This window comes from Cervus elaphus, chromosome 13 (assembly GCF_910594005.1).
Source record: "Cervus elaphus chromosome 13, mCerEla1.1, whole genome shotgun sequence".
Taxonomy (NCBI): domain Eukaryota; kingdom Metazoa; phylum Chordata; class Mammalia; order Artiodactyla; family Cervidae; genus Cervus; species Cervus elaphus.
Window position 1 is genome coordinate 35,992,736 of NC_057827.1, and position 22,742 is coordinate 36,015,477.

The 22,742-nt window shown below is 57.3% G+C and overlaps 1 protein-coding gene across 3 annotated transcripts in view; it reads right to left on the reverse strand.

Annotated features, from left to right (window-relative positions):
- Positions 1–1,708: 1,708 nt before the first annotated feature.
- LINGO1 (leucine rich repeat and Ig domain containing 1) overlaps positions 1,709–22,742 on the reverse strand; it is a 212,161-nt gene continuing 191,127 nt past the window's right edge. For 2 of the 3 annotated variants that reach the window (XM_043922158.1, XM_043922157.1), the window contains one exon: positions 1,709–4,587. In XM_043922158.1, coding sequence (XP_043778093.1) covers positions 2,731–4,575 — 1,845 coding nt within the window. In that variant the 5' untranslated portion in view covers positions 4,576–4,587 and the 3' untranslated portion in view covers positions 1,709–2,730. Of the gene's footprint in view, positions 4,588–20,515; positions 20,645–22,742 lie in introns of those variants that run through there. The other variant, XM_043922156.1, reaches the window with a different exon arrangement.

A 22,742-nucleotide genomic window follows, 5' to 3' on the forward strand; every position in this document is an offset into this window, starting at 1 on the left:
TCAGAGGGGTTAAAAAACAATCCAAACAGCTAGTAAATACTAGAATAGAACCTCACACTCAGACCTGACCCCAAACCTCAGAGTCTTATCATCGCTAGTCTAGGCTGCCCCAGGTCCCCCAGGGACCAGCCACCTTTTCCACACCAACATCCTAGGATCCTAGAGAGAGAGAGGATCCTATTTCTTCTCAGGGATAAAACCACAGTTCAGAGGGCTTGAGGCTTCCCCAAAGCCAGGGACAGTCTAGGGTGGTGGTTGGGAGATGTGGACAGGTGTACAAAGACCGAACCAGCTGGGAGCCTGGAGCAGAGCCGGCTCTTGGGAATGCCTGTAAATTGAATGAATGAGTGACTGGGTGTTGACTCCATACCAGACTCTGCTCATCCTGTCATCCGACCAGAGCTTGGTTTAGAAGTTGCTAGGCATGCCGTTGGGGTTCCCTGCTGGCTCAGATCATAAAGAATCTGCCCGCAATGCAGGAGACCTGGGTTCAATCCCTGGGTTGGGAAGATGCCCTGGAGAAGGGAATGGCTACCCACTCCAGTATTCTTGCCTGGAGAATTCCATGGACAGAGGAGCCTGGCGGACCCTAGTCCATGGGGTCGTAAAGAGTCAGACACGGCTGAGAAACTTTCACCTTCACTTTCACCGGGCATGCTGCTACCTAGTTCATGCCAACTTGGGTGGGGGGGTGTGAACCCCAGGAGGAGCTCTGACTGGAGGAGCTGCATTCTGGAAGTTTCTTGTTGCCAAAGGCTGACTTGCCTATTGCTTCCCCTCACCCCCAAGTTCAGCTAAGCCTGTGCCTGTGGGTTCCTTTCACTGGATTCTCCCCTAGTCCAAGGGTTAATGGGCAGCAGGGTCGCCCTGGGCCTACTGTGGGGCACAATCCATGGAGTACCTGAGGAGAAAGGGGAAACTTGGAGTGGCGAAGGCAATAATCTCCGAACCCAGGGCCCCTCCCTGTCCAGCAGAGGTGGGGGGTGAGCACGTGGTCTGTAGGAGGAGCTACTGCCCCAGCTTCTAGAGCCCATGCATTCCGGGAAAGTTATAAGGTGACCTGCCTGGCTCTTCACACTTCTGTCTCCCGGAACAGCCCTTTCCAGGGTTGAGTTTGGAGTGTCTTGGTTTGGTGTGAATGAACAGGGCGCTTGACTCTCCTGGTCAGCTCACATGCAGGTGGAGCCCAATCCCAAACTGGGAACCCTTCAAAGCCCAGGGTAAGCTCAGAGTAAAGCCTGGTGGAAGATGAGGTAAGACTTGGGTGGTGACCTGGGTCCAGGCAGTCCTCAGGACAGCCCCAGAACTGCCTTTCCCAGCCTCAAAGACTGGGTGCTCTACACGGGAAGTGGCATAAGCAGGCATTTGATAAATGCTTATGGAAAGAAGCCTTGGAAAGAGATGGTGTACCCAGTCCCTGGATAGGTCCAGGTCAGCTGCAAGGGGCTTCTGCCTGGGGGGACCCGACACCAGAGTGGGTGGAAGTGATGATGCTCATGGGCTTAGGACTCCCCTGGGGGTCTAGAGCCCCAGCCATCCAGGCAAAGCTTATGGTCACCGCTGGGCAGCTGTCCTGGGCAAAGCCTCTGGAAGTCCATGGAGGTGGCCCACCCCTGGCCATGCCCCCAACCCTGACCCCATGGAGATCCCTTAGGAGCCCTGCCCCCCACAGTGAGATAATAATGACCATAATGAGAACAGTCACCCACACATGTGCACAGCGCTTTACAGGTTACAAAGTGTTTCACATACATCATCTCATCAATTCCTCACAACAGCCCTGTGAGGTAGGCAGGGCGGGGAGTAGCGTTTCCATTTATACAGATGTGGAGGCTGAGGCCCAGAGAGGGTTGATGACCTTTTCGAGGCCACACAGCAAGTCGGCAGCAGAGCTGGGGCCAGAGTTAGGCCTCGGCGCCCAGCTCTCTCCACTGACTGTGCTGTCCTCCAGAGGACCCCAGCCCCTGTCCAGAGTCTCAGCCACACCCGAGCCAGGCCCCCCTGCCCCCGGCAGTAGTGCTGCCTGGCAGCTCAGCAGACAGGCCCTCATCCCCACTGGGCAGCCCTGTCCCCTCCACCCGCTCTCTGCAAACAGCCAGCTCAGAGCTGGGCCCAGACCCACCACCCAACCTGCTCCTGGGGACCGCCCTGGCAGGGTGGGCAGGCAGGCGGGTGGGGCTGGAACCTCCTTCCCTGTTTTCCTGAGTGATCCCTCCCCACAGGGGAAGAGAAGAGGAAGGAGGAAGAGGAGAAGGAGGAAGAGAAAAAAACAAGAAACTGAGTTGGAAGAGGGCCCTGGAGCAATCAGGACGTCAAAAGTTTGCATTCCGACTAGCTATAGGAAATAGCTTTTTTTTTTTCTCTTTTTATTATTTCAAGTTTTCATAAAAATCCATAATTATTGAAACCCAAGTTACAGAGGAAGTTCGTAACTTTTTTATTGAACTATTGACTGTGCCGCATCAAGTTGGTTCGTCAGCTTCCGGCTCCAGTCTGTCAACGAGTGCCCCTGTGTAGGTGGGGTCCCCAGGCCTGGACTCCTCAGGTCCTGGTAGGAAGAGGGCAGGCGGTGAGGGCCGGCGGGGGCAGCAGGGGACGGGGTGGGAGGGAGAAAAAGTGTGTGTGCGGAGGGGTTGGGAGGAGGTGGGGAGGACTGGGGAGCCCGCGGAGGGCGGCCAGGCCCCTCCTCCTGCCCGGCGCACCCGGGGGTCCCTGCCCCCCGCCCCGTCCTCATATCATCTTCATGTTGAACTTGCGAGGCGCGTCAGCGGAGCTGATGCCTGCGTCCGACTTGCGGGGCACGTACTCAATTTCGATGTTGTGCTTCGTGTTGCCCTTGCCCCGGCTCCAGAGAAACAGCAGCACCAGACAGAAGAGGACGACGCCCAGGAAAGAGATGAAGCCCATGGTGGTGGCAATGATGAGGGTCTTGATGTCGAAGGGGAAAGGCACGGTGGCGCGGGTGCTGTTGGCCTCTCCCTCGCCCGGCTGGTTGGAGATGAAGGCGAAGGTCTTGTTGGGCTGATGGGGCCAATCCGGCGAGTAGCTGCGCACATGCAGGTGGGCAGGCATGGAGTCGTTGCCGCCCGCGTTGGCCGCGATGCACAGGTACGTGCCGTTGTCCTGTACCTGGGCGTAGCGCACCTCCAGCGTGCCGTCAGGGAAGACCGTGAGTCGCCCGTTGCTCTTGGCCGAGACCAGGTGCTTGCGGGGCGAGAGCCAGAGGATGGCGGGCGGCGGGTCGCCATCCGCCCGGCACACGAACTGCACCGTGTGGCCCTCGTCCACGAACACCTGCTGGGCCTTGCGGTCCCGGATGCGGGCGCGGCGGCAGGTGAAGTAATTGGGCAGGAGCACGTCGGGGAAGTCCTTGAACTCCTTGCCCTGGACGAACTCGGGCGTGGCACACGTGGGCTGCTGCCGGTTGAAGTTGAGCCGCCAGCGGCGCCGGAACACCCACAGGAGCCGGCAGTCACAGGCCAGCGGGTTAGAGTCCAGGATGAGGGTCTCCAGGTTGCCCACCGAGTGGAAGGCCGATTCCTCCAGCGTGGTCAGCTGGTTGCCGGAGACATTGAGCACGCGCAGGTAGTTGAGGCCGCGGAAGGCGTAGGGCTCCACCACGGCCAGCTGCCCGCCCACCAGCTGGATCTCCTGCAGCCTGAGCAGCTCATGCAACATGGAGCCCTCGATGGTGCTGATGGGGTTGTAGGAGAGGTTGAGGAAGCGGAGATAGACCAGGTGGCGCACGGCCAGGTAGGGCACAGCGGTCAGGTTGCAGTGTGTGATGGACAGGGACGTCAGGTTGAGGCCGTAGAGGCAGTTGGGGGTCATGGTGTCCAGGTAGGGCCAGTGCGAGATCTCCAAGACCTTGAGCCGGTACAGCCTCTTGAAGGAATAGTCCCGGATGGCATTGATGTTGAGGTGCCGCAGCCGCAGGACGATGAGACCGTGCAGGTGGGACAGCGCCTCGGTGGGGATGGAGGTCAGATTGCATTTCTCCAGCGTCAGCTGCTCCAGGCTATTGAGGCCGCTGAAGGCTCGGTGGGAGATGTAGACGAGGTCGTTGTCGCCGACCTCCAGCGACTTGAGGTTGTACAGGTCCTGGAACATGTAGTCCAGGAGGATGACGATCTTGTTCTCGCTGATGTCCAGCTTGGTCAGGTTACTGAGGCCGGTGAAGACGCCCAGGGGGATGAGCTTCAGGCGGTTGCTGCGAAGCCCCAGCGTCCGGAGGTTGAAGAGGTTGTTGAAGGCGCCGGGCTCCACGGCGCTCACGATGTTCTCGTTGAGCTCCAGCTCCTCCAGGTGAGGGAAGCTGGCAAACTCGTCCTGGTTGAGCGTTTTGATGCGGTTCTTGCCCAGGTCCAGCAGGCGGGTCTCGGTGGGGATGCCTTCTGGCACCGCCACGAAGCGCTTCCGGTGGCAGAGCACCGCGCGGTCCTGTGCGGAGCACTCGCAGCGGGGTGGGCAGCCCGTGGCCGAGCCTGACAGCACCGAGCCCAGCACCAGCAGGAGGATGGGCTGCCAGCAGGCCAGGAGGGGGCTGGGCATGCTCCTCGCGCCCCCCGCCAGCATCCTCTCGCTCACCTGCGGCCAGGAGCAAGCACAGCACAGAGGAGGTGGTTAGAGGACAGTGATCGCTGGTCTCCCGCCCCGAGCCCTGCGTGCCCCTGTGCCCTCCTGCCCCGTCAGGATGTCCCTGACCCAGAGAGAGAGGCAGGGCTCCAGAGTGGCATATGACACCTGTCGGGATTGTCAACACAGTGAGGTCCAGATATCGAGGCCAGAGGAACTCCTGCCACCCCATGCTGTTTCCCCCTTGCTCCTTACCCTGCCTAGAGCCCTTCTAAAGGACTGTCCCACATCCCTGGCATCCAGTGGCTTCATGGATGGGGTGAGGTCACTTCTGGTGACCCTGGAATTGGCACCCTAGGCTGTATCCACCTCCTTTTCATTTTACATTTATAGGCAGTGGGACTCCCAGCGTGCATCCCACCCCCCACCTGGCACCCTGCGCTTCAGCTTCCCCTGGTGCTCATCAGGGATGATGCCCTCAGGGCTCACAGAGGGGATCAAAGGGGCTCAAAGGCTGAGGCCTCTAGGAATGGCCAACAGAGCAGCACATCTGGGCCCCAGTTGGGAAACGGCTTTTGAGGCTACTGGGGTCCACCCTCTTGGCCTTCAGCCTGAACATTCCCAGGCACAGAGACCATGGCCCCCTCCCTATCAACAATGAGCTGAGCCCGAAGCCAAGAACCCTGGGCAACCAGCATACCCAGTGGTTCCTGCCAGTGTCTGCGAGTCTGCTCCCCATGGGGTTTCTGGATCAGTGGAGGGCACCCCCTTCCAGAAAGCCAGGACCCAGCCCTGAGGCCTCCCCATGGAACCTCTGCAACTTTCACAGTCCTTCAGGTCCCCATGGCGACCCACCCAGGCAGGCTGCTGAGCTCAGGCTCCTGCTCCTCTTTCCTCCCGGAACGCCCCTCCCTCACGTGTGGAAACCCCATTTGCAAGGCCTAACTCAGAGTCCACTGCCCTGAGAAGCTTTTTCTGATGCCCAGTTGGAAGTGTACTTCCCTCCAAAGAACATCCACCCCCTTCAACCAGGCTTCATCTGTCTGTCTCTCCAGGTTCCAGTCACTGTCTTCTGAGTACCAGGGTCCTGTCTGATGGGGGAGCAGTCAGACCCCCACAGCCCAGGATGGCACAGACAGCCCCACATTGTAGCACTGGGGATGGGAGGCTTCTTACAGCTGGGTCTCGAGGAATGTATAGGACTTGGGTGGTGGTGACTAGGGAGATCCGCTTGAGGACAGGCTGCGGGTGTCCCCACACACAATTGCTCTCTCCTAGTGGGTTCAGAGGCCACTTGCTCCCACTTCTGCCCAGAACGCTCTTCCATCCTCTATCTCTGTTCCACCCCATGGGAAATTGGCCCAGCAGAGTACTTAGGGGGTTGGGAGGACTAGTATGGACTCCCTGAACAATAGAGGTTAGACCAGATGGTCTCTGGGGTCCAAGCTGAAGCCCTTTTGTTCGTGGGGTGAAGATCCATCCCACCCAGCCTGGCATCTTTGGGGCTCTGCTGCCATCCACATAGCCCACACCCGTGGCCCTGAGGGGGCCTCATTGCAGGAAGGGGGTGCTCAGGCCGGGAGGATCCCATCACCCTGCCCCAGCTCAGGGCCTTCTCCCATCCCTCCAAGCTCCTCCCCACACCTGTCCACAGCCTCCACTTCTAAAGCTACAGGTTTTGTCACCCACACTTCAACCCTTAAGGCAACTGGGGCCTGGAGAGCTCACGGCTGCCCAAGGACACCCAGCCAGTAGAGGAGGTAGATTGGGGACCAAGGCTCTGGTCTGTCAGACTTCAATGACACCACCCACTTCCCAGTGCTCCAGGGTCTCCCAGGACTGACAGGCACTCCTTGGTTGTTGATCGACTAAGTGACTGATTAACCAGAGAGGGTTCCTAGTGTCACTGACATGTTATGAAATCTGCAAAGTTTTGTTATTCTCAAGGGCTTTGTCCACCGCCACCGCTTCCTTCATCCCCTCTCATTCTCCCTCTGGAGTTTTCTGTGGTTTGGCCTCCCCCACCCACTCCAATCAGGCCATTTTCCACAGTCACACACGCTCCAGTGACCCACCAGAAAAGCAAACATCCTGACAGACGATCAATAAGTAATTGGGATGGCAGCTGGGGCTGGCATGGTGTGAGCCTGGGGACCGGGAGAGGTAAATAGGACTTTTAGCACCCAGCTCAGGGGCTGGGCTGGTGGGTGGGGTGGGGGCTTCTGGAGAGGATGCCAAAGAATGAGAATTGGGGCAGTGAGTGCACAGCGTACGTTGAGATATTGGCAAGCCCGTCACACAGACAAGAATCTGGCACTGAAGACCCCACCACCTTGTCTCAACCTACCCATCTCCCTCCTCTCCCACCATTCCCCCCAGTGAAGTCACCCAGGCATCCCAGTCTTATCCTGTGCATTCCTGCCTCTCAGCCAGCTCCTTTTGGAGATCTCTCCCAGCCTCACTGACCCAGCAGCTTTTGTGACATCCACCCCCAAAGGCCACCTCCTCCATGAAGCCATCCTTGATCTACTCAATCAGAAATCTCTTGCCCACAACTCTGAAGCACCTTACATTTATGAGTAATGACATTATGTAACTGGTGTATAACATCTCATTCTAAAAATGATTTGAGCCAATGGCCAGCAAAATGATGTTACAAGATGATAAGAAAATAAAGTTAAAGGAGACAAGCCAGTCAAGAAAGAATGCCACAAAATCCTGTGTAATGATAAAAGGTTGGAGCTTCCTAGTGACCTGGGCAAAGAGGGAAATATGCTCCAAAGCTTCAGCACTTGGCACCTCTCCGGTGTCTTATGTTTAATCCTGGGTCAAACCCTCATGGGGTTTATCCCACCTGCTAGACAGTGAAGTGCCTGTGGGCAGATGGTGAGTCTGCAGCCTCAGGTCAAGGTGTGGCACAGAAAAGATTCCACTGAATGTTCTCTGGAAGGAACTGTGTGTGCATGAGAGAGTTTCTGCAGGGGTTGAAGTCACTCTGATGAGGCTGACCCTGGAGCAGGTCCACTGAGCAAAGAGACACCTGGGGGATTCAAATACGTTGATAAAAAGCTGGTCAGTATTGCCTGGGTGGCAGGCCTGGCAGTTACACCCACAAAGGAATGGACAGTTACAGAAAGACACATCTTCCGAATTGCCTCTTCCTTCACCTTTTATGTGCGACTGTCCTGGAAGATGAGGACATTGAGGCCTAGAGGGGCTAAGATGGCTTCGCACGCTGGCACAGCACACTGGGCCTGGTCGCCCCATCTAACACCCCCGTGGGGTCCCTGTCATCAAGGGATGCTGGCAGGCTGGTGTCTGAGGGGTTCACCAAACCTGCTGAGTGAGCAACACGCTGCTCCCGCCTGCCCTGGCACCATCAATCCCACTGGTTACTCCTGCAGCGGCCCAGGAGAAGTGTTTTATACATTTTAATCAGTGTTTTATTTTGGATCCTTGCCCCCTGAAGGGCTTCCCACAAGGGCAAGAGTTTAAGAATTGGCCCAATAAATACAAAGGAAATGAACATGGAAGGCTGGCAGGTGAGCAGGCAGAGGAGAGCCGTGCCTGGCCGCAGCGCACAGAGCCCACATCAGCCTGTCTGTGTCCTCCCAACCCCAGAGCGGTGGGGGCGGCCGTGCCGTCAGACCCGCACTGCAGAGGGCCAGCCTGCCACTCACGTCAGGGGCAGATGTGGTCCGGCTCTCTTGCTCCCCACACCAGCCACTCCAGAGTGCCCTGGAGGACTCTTCCCCTCTCTGCCTTTTCCCCAGCTGTGCAGTATGGGGGTGGGGGGGTGAGGGGTGGATACCAGGGTTCCCTCACAGAAGCTGGATCTTCTCCAGCTAGAAAGTCAACAACATGTTCAAACCCATGTAGGGAATGAAGAGCAGTAGGGGCTCAGACCCCAAATTGCAGCTCTATAGGGACTGGAAGGATCTATTTGAGGGTGGCATCCCTAGCTGGGGCCTCCCATTGGGGCTGTTCCCCTGGGGCTCCCCACTAGCTCAGCTGGTAAAGAATCCACCTGCAGTGCAGAAGACCCCAGCTTGATTCCTGGGTGGGGAAGATCCCCTGGAGGAGGGCATGGCAACCCACTCTAGTATTCTTGCCTGGAGAATCTGCATGGACAAAGGAGACTGGCAGGCTACAGTCCTCGGGGTTGCAAAGAGTCAGACACAAGTGAGCGACTAAGCACACATCCTGGGGCTCAGGGTTGGAGGGAACAGATGATGGAGACTGAAGAGGCATGGGATGACCCATGGGTGGACCTGGAAAACCCCTGAGGTCAGGGGTCATTCTGTCTCCTAAGGCAGCATCTGAGGCTCCTGGGGGTGTGGGCATGCCACTACCACACACGCAGCCCGACCCACGGAAACTGATCAGATGCCTGCACTTAGGGAACAGGTGGGACTAACAGCTACAGGCCACCTGCTACAGGCCAGGTTTTAGGCTTTATCCACACCGTCTTAGAAACCCTCACCCAGCGTTCAAAGAGATATTTCTTGTCCATTTTATAGATGAGAAAGGTGGAGGCTTCCAAAAGGGAATACATCTGACTCTGACTTGGCTCCAAAGCCAGGAGGCAGCAGAGCCTCCTGATCCTGTGAGTCAGGCTGCCTATGCCAAGAGTTACCATGAGTGAAACAGGACTTCTTTCAGACACACAGGCCAGGCCAGAGCCAGAGGAGAGGTGGGCGTGTCCCAGCAGAGCAAGGCCGAGGGAAGGCACTAGAACTTAGGTAGCTGCATGTAGGTATATCTGTGTCCATGTGTCCATGTATTTAGTCAGTGGTGTCAGACCCTTTGCAACTCCATAGACTGTAGCCCACCGGGCTCCTCTGTCCTCTCCTCTTGCGTGGGATATCCCAGGCAAGAATACTGGAGTGGGGATCTTCCCGACCCAGGGATCGAATCTGGATCTCCTGCATTGCAGGTGGATTTTTTTTACCCGCTGACCCAATGGGGTACGACCTTGCCGCTTAAATCAGACAAAGCCCTTTCCCCAACTTTCAGAAAATAGTATGTTATACACACTGAATTTTTTCAGTGTTTCCGCACCGTACCATCCTCCTTTGCCTGCTGCCACTGTCTATGCTAGAATCTCGCCTAATTTGGGGTCGACTGCAGCACAGGAGGGAAGGCTCAGTTATTTTTGGTTTACGGTATCAATATTTCATGGTGTTCCCACTCAGTGTTCCTCAGGGACCGCAGGGAAATCCCCAGCACATGCAGCCATGAGATCACTTGCCGTAGAGGTGCCCACTGCCTCCCCGGGATGCCTGGCCCCCTGGGCCCTCAGCCTGGCTGTGTGACCCGGGGCAGCTGTGACAGGTTGCTCCCTCCCTGAGGAATGAGGCTGTTACGTTTTGTCTTGTCCTGCCACCCTACATTCCTCAGGCTGGGTCTGCAGCAGGAGTGAGGGAGGAGGGAGACAGACCTGGGACAGGAGACAGGGCTTCAGAGAGTCTGCCTCGGGCCCCGCTCAGCTCTACTCCCCTTTCCTGTGTGCGTGCTAAGTTGTGTCCGACTCGGTGCAACTTCATGGACTGTAGCCCGCCAGGCTCCTCTGTCCACAGGATTGTCCAGGCAAGAGTACTGGAGTGGGTTGCCATGCCCTCCTCCGGGGGATCTTCCCCACCTGGGGATCGAACCTGCGTCTCTTACATCTGCAGCATTAGCAGGCAGGTTCTTTACCACTAGTGCCACCTGGTCAAACGTCCTGGGCCATGAGCACATCCTGTTCCCACCACCACACCTTGAGGTGGGTCAGTTACTCAGAAAGGGACTTATGCTGGGTCACCGAAGGTTGGAGGCAGGGCAAGGTTTAGCTTCTTCGTGACTTGCCCTGTCCCCAAATCTCTGCCTCTCTGAAGTCCCTTCTTTGCTTTCAGCTCCAGGACATAGAGTAGCTGGATTCATTTCATGAAATGATAGAGCACGTTTGTGGCAAGCGTGCCCGCTCAGAGGCAGCCATGACCACGTGGCCGAAAGTAGGGTAATGTGGGGCTGGAGTGAGGCCCCTCTGGAAAGCTCCCGAGGGTCGCACCATGCTGGAGCCTTTTCCCACAGCAGAGGTAGACCATTTGCCTATGCCTGGAGGCATCCCGCTCAGCCTTCAGAATCCAGCCCAGGAGTGTTTCACCCCAAGCTGCTCAAGCCTGCAAGTCCCCAGGAAGAAGGGCTCACCTCCGGCAGGGGCGGGGGGGTCCCTCTGGATCTCGGGTGCCCCCCCACCAGGCCCTGCTGGTGTGCTGACCTCTGTCCGTTTCTCCCTCTGCTGGAGCTTCTGCTGCTCCCCCCCCGACTTCTGGGTCCCCCAGATGGACAGTCCATAGTGCAGGGCTGAGGCCAATACAGCTCAGGAGAGCCAGGCCCAGCTTCAAGGGACAGAGGGCCTCCCGCCCCCACCACAGCTGCTGGGCCAGCTTCCCAGGACAGCTCCCAACTCCTGGTCTCGGCTCTTTATAGAGGCCTCAGGGAGGAGGTGTCAGGCTGAAACCCAGACACATTTCCACCGGCCAAGTCGGGGGCAGGAGGGGTGGCATTTTCAGCCAAGAGAACGATGAGGGCAAAGATGTGCAGGGTGGAGGCGACTGATGTCCTGGAAGCTTTGAGAGCATCTGGGGGCTCCTAATTGCTTCTCTCCTACCCCAAATCCTGACCCAGGTCCCTGGACTCCTTTTAAAGATCCTCCATTCTGCCTTTCCAAGGCTAATCCCTGCTGAGGTGTGAATGGCTGATAATGGCTTAAGGTGTGAGCTGTTAATGGGGGGAACTTGGTCTTCCCTGGCCAGTCTAATCCTCCAGGGCTCTGCTGAGAGCCGGGGGAGGGCAAGGGTTGCCTCCTGGCACAGGGGGGTGAGGACACAGGAAACCCTGAGAGGAGGGGTGAGCACCCAGGCTGAGCTCTGGCAGGAGAAATTGGGACCGACTGAGGCTAGCCGGCAGGCAGCTGAACCTCAGCTGTGCATCCGTCCATTTGTCTCCTCCCGGGCCGGTCAGCCCACCCTTTCCCTCTCCCTCTCCTCTTTCAGCTGCCACCCCCATGGGAGAGAAAAATCAACCTGAAAGAAAATTGAGGTCATGTCCTTTGTCGTGTATAGTCCCCAGGATGTGTGTGTGTGTGTGTGTGTGTGTGTGTGTGTGTGTGTGTGTGCAGGCAACTGTGTGTGGCCTGTGTGGGTGTCTGTGTCTGAAGTCCCTCCTCCCGCCACTGCCACCAGCCCCATCTCCCAGGTACACTTGGAAACTCCGTCCTCTCCCAGTGTGTGTGTGTCTGTGTGTGTGTCTGTGTGTGTGTGTGTGTGTGTGTGTGTGTGTGTGTGTGTGTGTGTGCAGGCAACTGTGTGTGGCCTGTGTGGGTGTCTGTGTCTGAAGTCCCTCCTCCCGCCACTGCCACCAGCCCCATCTCCCAGGTACACTTGGAAACTCCGTCCTCTCCCAAAGGTGCTCACCTGGCCTCTCAGCCACGGCCGGGCTGGAGGGTGCTGCCTGCCCATTTGCTAGGGCAGCTGCCCCTGTGTGGTCCTGGGCAAACACTGTGCCACCTAAGGGAGGGACGCTTCTGCCCACCCCATCGCCTACCCCTCCAAGCACAGCTGGTCTCGAGAGCTGCCAGCCTTCCGGCCAGCTCGCAACCCCAGGCCATTTGCGGGATAAATTATGAATTTTAATTGTCAGAGCATCTTAGTGTTTAAAGGCTTCTATATATAGGCTTTGCCCTCCCGGAGCTGCTGGCTGGGTGGGGAGGAGCCCAGGGTGAGGCAGGGCCACTTCCGGGTGGGCAAATAGTCCTGGGCCCACAGGTCCCTAGCCGGGGCTCTGGCCAGGGCACCCTGCCCTACCGTGTGGTCGTGGGTGAGTCCTGGACCACTCTGGACTCTGCCTGTCCTTTCACAGGGTTGTTCTGAGGTGAGAGAGCTGGCCTGGGGGAGGCAGGAGGGAACCACTGATTCTGGGAAGCGTCCGTGCTGTCTGCTGCGGGCCTGCCTGAGTGGACAGCACTCCTGGTTGGACCAGTGCTATACCAGAATTGAGGAGGGGCAGGCACGCACCCATGTGGCGGCCTGACAGGGCTCAAGGAAAGAGCAGCTCTGCTGCTGCTAAGTCACTTCAGTCATGTCCGACTCTGTGCAACCCCATAGACGGCAGCACCAGGCTCCCCGTCCCTGGGATTCTCCAGGCAAGAACACTGGAGTGGGTTGCCATTTCCTTCTCCAGCGCATGAAAGTGAAAAGCGAAAGTGAAGTTGCTCAGTCGTGTCTGACTCTTAGTGACCTCATGGACTGCAGCCCACCAGGCTCCTCCGTCCATGGGATTTCCAGGCAAGAGTATTGGAATGGGGTGCCATTGCCTTCTCTGAAAGAGCAGCTCATGCACCCCCAAACCTCCCTTCCCATCTCTCTCCAGGCCTGGATGCCCACTCAGACCTTCAGGGACAGGAAGGTGCCCCAGAAGGCCTTGGGCCCCCTCCACCACTCAGGCCAGGGGCCCCTTGGGAGGTGCTTAGCAGACATGCCCGCCTCATCTCCCCTCAGCACCGCCCCCCACCACTTTGTGGGGCACCCAGGGCCCTCTCCTGGTTCTCCAGTCTTGGAGGCTCATCTACATTGGAAACATCTCAGGCTGGCGCATTTCAGGCATTGGAGGTCTGAAAATCAGCCAGTCCCTCGCTGGGAGGGTCACCAGCCCTGGGTTTGAGAGAGTGGGGAGGTCACAGCCTGAGAAACCCAGGGTGGAGACGGGAGAGCTGGGGGAAGTGGTGGATCTAATTGTGGGGTCTGAAGGTCAGAGACCTCATAAAAATGATGATGATGATGATGATGGCGACTAGAAAAACCCTAATAGAGGGCTTTTGGTGTTCTGGGCATTATTCCAAGTACTTTACCTATGAAAATTAATTTCCCCTCACCACAACCTGTTGAGATAGGTCCTATTATTGCTCCCATTGTGCAGATGGAAAAGATAGAAGCACAAGGAAGTTGTGCAACTTGCTCAAGATCACAAAGAGGTTCTGTAACTTGCTACAGGTCACAAAGTTAACATGATATCAACTCAAACATGAGCTTGTTTGCACTTCGCAACAATCCTATGAGGGTAGTATTATTATCCTCGTTTTAAAGATTAAATAACTGGGGCACAGAGAGGTGATGCCATTTGGCCCATTACAGTAAATGGCAAAGCTGGAATTAGGCCTGAGGTGCTTAGACCACAGGTGGTCCTGACCATTCTCATATGCTGCCTCTCTCCAAATCAGGTTCAGGGCTGCTGAGCTACACAGTCGCGCTCAAGTGGCTTTATGTCTTGAGGCCCTAAACTCCTCATTTAGAAGAGGGAAGGGCAGGGTTGAAACTGCTCTCACAGGGCTGGGGGCAGAGAATTCGAGGAGAAGGAAGGGAAGAGACATTTATATGCAGCACATCAATTAAATGCTTTGCAGATTGACCCACCAACCCTCACCACATACCTTATGATGGAAGAACCATTAGCCCCATTTTACTCATAAGGAAACTGAGGCGCCAGGACATTAATTCACCTACCAAAGGTCTCTGAGCTTGTCTAACTCAAGAGGCACGATAACTCTACAGACCATCACTCAAGTGAGGAAACTGAGGCCTGAGAGCATCAGTGACTTGTCCAAGGTCCCACAGCACCTCGGGGTTGGGGTTAAGGAAGAGGCCCGGCCTCCTGACGGCAGCCACCTTCTCTCCCCAACACCCTAGCCTCTCCATTCATGGTGTGGCGAGGTCAGGGACAAATGAAGGTTTGCGTTTATTCTGCCCTGGAAGAGACTTAAAAACCAACCCCCAGTACATCACAAACCAAGGTCCAGTGAGGTATTTATAACATGGGACAGGCAAACTATAAATAAAAACCCTTGCCTTCTCTTGGCACTGACTGTTCAAAGCCCTCTCTGCTCAACTGAATCTTGGCCAACCTCTTGCCAAAGTCTGTTTTCCCAACCCAGTATATATACTAATTTCAGTATCAAGTTCTGCCCAGTCACAGCTGATGCCATCACCTGGCTGTGCGTTCATGAGAAGCCCAAACTTGGGAGGGCCCGGGCATCTCTGCAGATCTCTCAGGTTGCAAAGCAGAGGGTGCAAAGGGCCCAGAGCAGGCCCATAGGGTGGAGCCAAGACCCTGCGTGGAGTCACAGAGGAGGTCCATTCAGTTCAGTGCATGCGCACTAAGTTGCTTCAGTCACGTCCAACTCATTGTGACCCTATGGACTGTAGCCCACCAGGTTCCTCTGTCCATGGGGATTCTCCAGACAAGAACACTGGAGTGGGTTGCCATGCCCTCGTCCAGGGGATCTTCCCAACCCAGAAATCGAACCCCTGTCTCCTGTGGATCCTGCATCGCAGGTGAATTCTCTACCGCTGAGCCTCTGGGGAAGCCCCATTCAGCTCAGTACAACAAATCAAATGGAACATCAGAAGGTTCAGCCTGGAAGATGTGCCTCGGTAGATAATGAGTGAGCAGACTGTCATGAGAGGCATGCAAGCAGAGACTGTGGACCAGAGACACTGCAGGAAGTCTTCTCTGCTGGGCTCACAGCTCAGCAGCCCCTCTTGGCTCTGAGATACCCCCACCTTACACCCTAGGCCAGAGAGCTGACATGGCCAGGTCCCCAGCCTCATCTGCAGCCCCATGCTAGACCAGACAGAGAGAGCCTGCTGCCTGGGCCCCCACCCACTCCACTCCCGGAGCCATGAGCAGGTTCTCTGCAGAGGGAAGAGAGGAGGTGGTAGAGAGAGATTAATTCCCTGAAATGGGAAAAAATAGAAAAACACACACACACCACACACCCTAATAACATGTAATAAGAGGTTGGAGACGAGGAACAATGCCCTGGTAATGTCACCCTGGCGGCAATCAATTTGGGTGTCACATGAAATAGGCATAATTATTCCGCCAGCCCCGTCTCCCGTCTCTAACCAGCTCCAGGGGCCCGGGCCCAGGCGGGGAAAGCGGTGCGGAATCAATTGTTGGTGCACCAGGCTGGTAGAGAGGGCCGCTCCAAATTAGCTTGCCAGCCCCGCGCGGCTCAGCCCCTGAGGGTGGGCAGGGGCTTGGGGGCCTTGCAAATGCCCAGGAGCCACCTTGTTCAGCCATCCCTCACTCGCTCAGTGGGCTGGGGCAATCAGGGAGGACTTCCCAAGGAGGTGGGAACGGAGGAACACACATACATGAGTGCTCTCACTGAGCACTCACCCAGGCCAAGCCCCACACCAGGTGCCAGGGGTTTATCAGGGGGCTCTGCATCATTAAAATAATGAAGCAAACTCTGCCTCTACCTCTCAAGCTGGGACCACCCCTTCCCATCCGGTGGGTGAACACAGTGCTGCTAGGATTCCTTTGGCTCTAAATCTGCAGGGACTTGAGTGCTCCCTGTTCCCCCTTCATTCTCACCCACTGGGGAGAACTTCCTGATTGTTCTTCCCCATCCCTGAGCTTGGGATTTGTACGGACAACATTTCAATACCTGGGGAAACTGAGGTGCAAAGGGGATGACTGCTTAGTGAGCATCCATTACTCACTGGCGGTTGCCTATCTCAACCCCCATTTCATACACTAGAAACTGTGAATTTCAGAAATGCAAATCAAGGCCATAACATAAGATTGTTTTACACTCATTCAGTCAGTAAAATTCAAGATGTCTGGGACATCCCTGTAAGAAGGCCTGTGCTCTGCAACAAGAGAAGCCGCCACAGTGAAAAGCCCTTGCACCGCAACGAAGAGTAGCCCCCACTCACCACAACTAGAGAAAAGTCTGCACAAAAGCAATGAAGACCCAGTGCAGCCAAAAATAAATAAAAGATTTTTTAAAAGATGTCTGGCCATATTGAGTGTGGGTGAGTGCGGGGAATAATGGGGATACTCATCTCCTGCTGGGGGAGGCATTAATGGCCCAACCAATTTGGGAAGCACTGTGGCACATTTCCTAGTAAAGCTGACAGCGAACACGATGTATAGTCCAGCAATTCTGCTCCTAGCTGTGTGCCCCCAGAGATGCTCTGCATGTTGTCTCAGGGAAGGGACCAGAAAGCTCACCGTGGTGTTGTTTGTAAGAGCAAAAAGGGAAACAGCCCACATGCCCATTAATAGAAGAAGGATAAACATTCTGAAGAATAAATACAAACAACAGAACATTATGTATCAGTGAAAATGAATGAACTACATCATTATTTGCAACAATATAGATGAAGCTTAGGCATACAATATTGAAGAAAAAAGCAAATTCCAGAGGACAGCACAGTTTCATGTTCCTTTTACAGAGTTCAGACATAATTAAGATGGAATAATTTCTCTATATTAAACTATTTTTAAAAGGCAAGAGAATACTAAAGAGATCATTTAGGGTAGTGGTTGCCAAGGGATGAGCTGAGAAGAAACACATAGTAGATGTATATCGTTATTAAAATGTGAGTGTTCGGGTTGGGAGGAGGGTCATGATATTCATTATATTAGTAGTAGTAGTAGTAATACTAAATATGTTAACTAATTAACAGGCCATGCCTGGACCACGTGAGCAAAAGTCCCAGATCAGAAGTCAGGAAGAAGGCATTCTAGACTGAGCCCCATGCTTATAAGCTGGGGATTTGGGGGCAAGTCATTCTGCCTCTCTGGCTCTCCATTTTTTCTTAGCTATAAAATCAAATCTCTGTACCACCCTACAAGGCTAAGATAGACAGTACATCACTGATACAAACTAGGAGTAACTAGCAGTTCTGGAGAATTTCCTGTGTACTCTTCTAAATGCTTTGCATATATGAACACACTTAGTTTTCATAATGGCCCTCTGTTATCCTCACTTTATGGATAAGGAGGCCAAGGCCCAAAAGACTAAGTATTAATAACTTGCTCAGAGTCACAGAGGTAGGCAGTGGTAGAGCTGAGATTTGAACCCAGGCATCTGCTTCCAGGGACCAAACTCAACAGCCTCACTCACTAGAAAATGACGTTGAAGGAACTGAACTCACACAGGAGAGGACTTTTGTGGGAACAGCTCTACTGGGTCCACGGAGCCCAAGGATAGTCATTCAACACATAATGGAAATGAACTTGCCTTCCCACACTCTTTCTACCAAAAAACCATCCCTGGTTCTAGAATCCTGCTCTTTATGTCTCTGCCAAATCTTCTATTCCCTCAAGAGATACCCAGCCCCTCTGTCTTCCTGGGGGACCCCTGACTGCTGCAGCCCCCCCAGGAACAAATCCCATCCTTCTCTAGGTACCTATGTGTGCTACTGAATACCCTGCTCGGGCCCTCCCCAATCCCTGCCTGGGGCATCCTTGACATCACCTACCTCTGCCCATCCATTATAGGCTGAAGATACTGTGTCTCCTCCTGGTAGTTTTGGCCACCAGAACGAGCTGTTCCCTGGTGCCTCCCAGAATCATCCCTATCCCAGAGGCCAGGCAGGGGAGCCCTGGGGATGGGTACAGGATTGCCCGGAGTGTTCAAGGCAATCCATGGGGGCCATGGGAGGGTCTACTCTGGAGCAGAGCAGGCATCCCAGCCAGGATGTGCAGAATCAAGGTATGGATGAATTGGTACAATATTAGGTGCAAACCAGGTACTGTGGGTAACTGGGGGAAGAGGGTCAGTGATGGGGAGCAATTAGGGAGGCTTCCTAGAGGAGGGGCCAGGAGAAGAGAAGACCTTCTAGGTAGAAATACTGAAGCAAGCCAGGTGATGGGGGGATATCAAAGGGACTGGTGAGAATGGGACAGAGAGCCACCAGTAGGTAGCCGTCAGGAGGCAGGATGTCCCTGGGGCTGGAAGGCCACCAACCTTCCACAGAGTGCTACACACCGGAGAGCTAAACTAAGAGAGCCCAGCCAGCAAAACCAAGGCTCTGGCTCTGAAACCACCACCACCTACGGCCTCCCTGGCCCTTCTTTAGCCCCACAGGACCCACTTCCTCAACCCTCCGTCTGACACACTGCCTCACGCTTCCTCGGGACCCTGTGCAAATCACTGCACTGTCTCATTTCTCAGCAGAAATGCACTTCCCCACCCTCTAGACCCAGTCATCACCCACTCACCATTTGCTTCAGTGGCACCCAGAAAGCAGACCAGATGAACCATCACTGGTACCAGGGATCCTGTCTGGCTTTATGCTGAACAATGATCCACCCTCACAAGACTTTTTTTTTTTTAGTATCCCACTGGAATTTGGGTCTTAGAAAATAATATCTAGTTTAGGAAAAGTGGGTGCTCAGAGAGAGGCAGGGGATGGAGAAACTGATCCTAGGATCAAAGATTACTGCAAGGGTAGGGTGGTCTCTCTATTGCCCTTGGCCCACAGCACCCAGCCATCCCCCCAAACCTGGCCCCTTGCATTGGGGACCCACTCTAACTCCAGGCATGGGGGAGTACCGCTGCCTTGACCAAGCCCTACCCAAAGCCCACCTCACACTTAAATTGGCAGGGAGTGGGAGAGGGGGGCGGAGACAACAAGAATACCACAAGGGGCCCGCCCTCGCCTTTGCTAAGCCTCCTTCCAGGAGGGGCCGCTGGGTGCTGCCCGGCGCCCCTATCTGGGTTCCGAGGAGTTCTTGGCCTCTCCCTCCTGCCCCCTAATCCCCGTCTCCCGCCTCAGGCCGTGGGGAGAAGGCAGGAAGAGCTGGCAAGCTGTCCCAGCAGACCAGGCGCTGGTGCCTTCCCAGAGGTGTGAGCACTCGGCCCCTCCTGGCCACACAAGGACAAAGGGTCTGGGAGCAGCTGACCCTCCCTTCCCGCACAGCACTCCTCGCTGGGTGTGGGGAAGCCTGGATGCCCGGGCTTATTACTCCCTGGGCATGGGAGGCACCGGTGCTGAAGCCATCGGCATAATGACCAGCAGGGCTGAGCCAGAGCCACGGGCCAGGCAGGGCTGGGCACCCTCCGGCTCCGAGAGCAGAGGACTGAGGGAGGGCTGGTTGGCAGGGAAGGGGCTTGCCCAGATGGTACTGCCCCCACCTCAGGGCTTCCTGCCCTTCCACCCCTCCAGGGCAAAGCTGCTGCCAACCTCCCAGATGCCCCAACTCCCCCACCCCGACCCCAGGACCTCTGAGAACAAAGAGGAGATGCCGGTACAACCAGGGCTGGATGGAGCGGGGCTGAGACTCAGGGCAAGAGACAGGAGGGGACTGCCCACTGGGCCTGGCCCCACCCCTCCTCTACGTGGGATCCGCCTGGAGGTGCCAGGGGAGTAGGAAGCCCACAGCCCACCTTACAGAGGTGGGGGGAGAGAAGGAGGCCCCTTCCTTCTCAGCCGGGTCCTACCTGCCACCAGCTGTGCTTCAGAATGAAAAGTGGGGCAGGGGGAAGTGAGAAGCTGGGGCTGAAGACAAAGGGGAGGCCCTTCAATGGTTCCTGGGTCCCCCTCAACCCCAACTCCCTCTCCTCCATTCCTGCAACCCCCGGTCTCCCCTCTCCTCCCCCTCACTGGGCAGGAGCTGAAAAGGGGCTGCTCCTAACCATTAGGTGAGCCAGGTGGCGCCCAGCCCGGTCCCCGGGAAGAAACCTGGTCCCCGACCTGCGTCCACCGGCATCCACAGGGGTGCCTGGAGCAGGCTGGGGCTGCCTGGGGGTGTCTGGAGTCTATGGGAAGAGGCAGCCACCCAATGCTGAGCAGGGGGCTTACCTTCCAGGACGCCCAGTGCTCAGAATGGGAGGGGGGCAGAGGACGAGCAGGACGGGGACCCCTCCCCAGCTCCGGGGTCCCAGCTAGCCAACCTGGAATTTGTTGCGGTGGGAGGAGCGGGAAAGCTTCATTTCTGAGGCTTCAGGGGGGGCGGTCAGATCTGAGACCCCGAAATGGGTCTGAGAGACGCCGGGGTGCCCCGCAGACCCAAGAGGGCACAGCCCGGGCCGACGGCGGCCCCCAGGGGCGCTCGTCGCGGGGCTGCCTACTCTGGGCTGGGCCTCGGCCGCCGGGCTCACCTGCATTTCGGGCGCGCCGTCCGTCCGCTCGGCTCGGTCGCCAATCGCATGTCTTCCTCGCCGGGCCCCAGCCCCTGCCCAGCCCCCTCCTCCGTCTCCTCCTCCTTGCCCGACACCTCCGCCCGGCAGTCCGCGCGCCCTCGCGGGGCTAGCCGTCCGTCTGTCTGCCCCACGCGGGAGGGAGCCAAGCCGGGGCCGGGCAAGGACCCGGGAGTGGGGTGGCTGGAGGCCGCGGCCCCCACGGGCGGAGGGGCGGGTGCGCTCAGAACGCGCGACACGGGCTCTACGAGTCTAGTTCTGCGCCCCGGGCCGGCCTGGAGCCGCCGCCGCCGCCGCCACCTCTGCCGCTGGGGCCGGGGTCGAGGCCGGGCGCGCTCCGCAGAGGGGCCGGGGCCAGGGCTGAGGCCGGCGGGCAGCGGCCGCGCATGCTGCTAGGAGCCCCGCGTCTGGAGAGGAGCCGGAGCGGCGCGGGTGGGGACTCCGCGCGCTCCGGGACCGGGACCACGACCCGCCGCCGCCGCCGCCTGCGCTGTCTCCGTCCGCCCGCTCCGGCTCCCGCGCCGGCTCCCGCCCGGGCTCCGCGCTCTGCCGCGGCGCGGGGAGGGAGCGCGAGCAGCGAGGAGCGAGCCAGGGCGGGAGGAGGGACCAAGGGAGGGAGGGAGAGAGCGAGCGGCGGGAGCCGGGCGGGGGAGGAGAAGGCGCGGCCGCAAAACCGAGGGAGGGGGGAGGTAAGGTGGGGAGCTCGGCTCCTTTCAGAGAAGGGGGCGGAGAGCGAGGAGGGCCCCGACCACCGCCCTGCTCTGATGGGGCAGCGAAACTGGCAAGGGGGCGCGAGCTAGGGACGCGTCAGCCTTGGGCGGGGGGACGAGGGGGCGGGCAGCGTCCCGGTGCTCCAGCCCAGCATTCGGCCGCGCCCCTCCGGTCCGGGCCAGCGGGGCCCCGGGTAGTCCCACCTGCGGTCCTCTTGGGTGTGTGTGAGCACCCTCGCGTGTGGCTACTTGCGTGTACTTGGGAGCGCGTGAGTGTGTTCACACGTGTTCACTGGGGTCACTGCACACTCCATGGGGAACCGACACACGCACGTGAACCCGCAAGGTTCCCCCCGACCAGGGTTGTTTGGAGGACGGCGTGGGAAGGGTCAGGCCAGGAGCCTGCGCCTTATCCCCTCTTCTCGGAATTGTCTGCGCATCCCGGGAGAGCCTACATCCTGGCTGCCGGGAAGCTCCGGGGGACCCCGAAGAAGGCGCGCTAGCCCCACGGTTCTACCCAGAGCTAGGTCTCGAGCTCTCTTTTGCAGCCTGGGTCCCCGCCCAGCCTGGCTTCCTGTCCAGCAGAGGGCAGCAGACCGCTGGGCCGCGGGCACTGCGCCCAGCGACCAGCAGAGGGCAACGCAGAGCCTCAGGATGGTCTTGGCTGTCCCCCATACCGTTCCCCAAAGGTCCAGGGGATCCTGAGTTGAGGCGTATCCTCGAATAGGCCCAAGGAATGGGACCTCTCCTCAAAGATCCAGGTCCTCTTTGACCGCAGATACAGAGAATCGGCTGGCGGAGGTGTCTAGGGAAAGCCTGCAGAGTGGGCTACGACCCTCAGGACCTCACCTCCTTCCCCATGGATTCTGACATTCACTGCAGTTACCTGGCTAGCATGGTGGGGCCACCAGTGTCCCCCTGCCCCCAGCACCATCTTGCTTCTCCACTGTTCAGCCTCACACACAGCCCAGAGAGTTGCACAGACCTGTTCTGGCTAAAGAGTTGGGGTACTTCTCAGGCTCACGGCCACACCACAGCTCTGAACAGTCCTGCCTGGAGAACAATCTGCTGTATTCCGTGACCATCCGCATCCCAGGCCTAGGTGAAGCCCCTCCTAGCAAGTGAGGATGCTGTGCTATGCACTCTGCATTCATCCTCCAACAACCCTGGGAGGAGGCGCTGTGGTTCCCCCTGTGACATAAAGAAGGAAACCCAGGCTCAGAGAGGTTCTGTCATTTCCGTGCGGTCGAACAGCTAGTAAAGCCGGGAAAGGGAATCTGAATCGCCTTCCGGGGCTCGGAGTAAACCGGAAGGGGGCAGGCTCGGCAGAGGGACCTACAAAAGGCGGGAGGGAAAGAGAGGAGGCGACACAGGAGTCGCCTTCCCTTCAACCGCCCAGCAGGCGACCCCCCGGCCCCTCGACTCTGTGCCGCCTGGACCCCCGTCCCAGCTCCCCAGCTCCCCCACCCCGGCTGTTT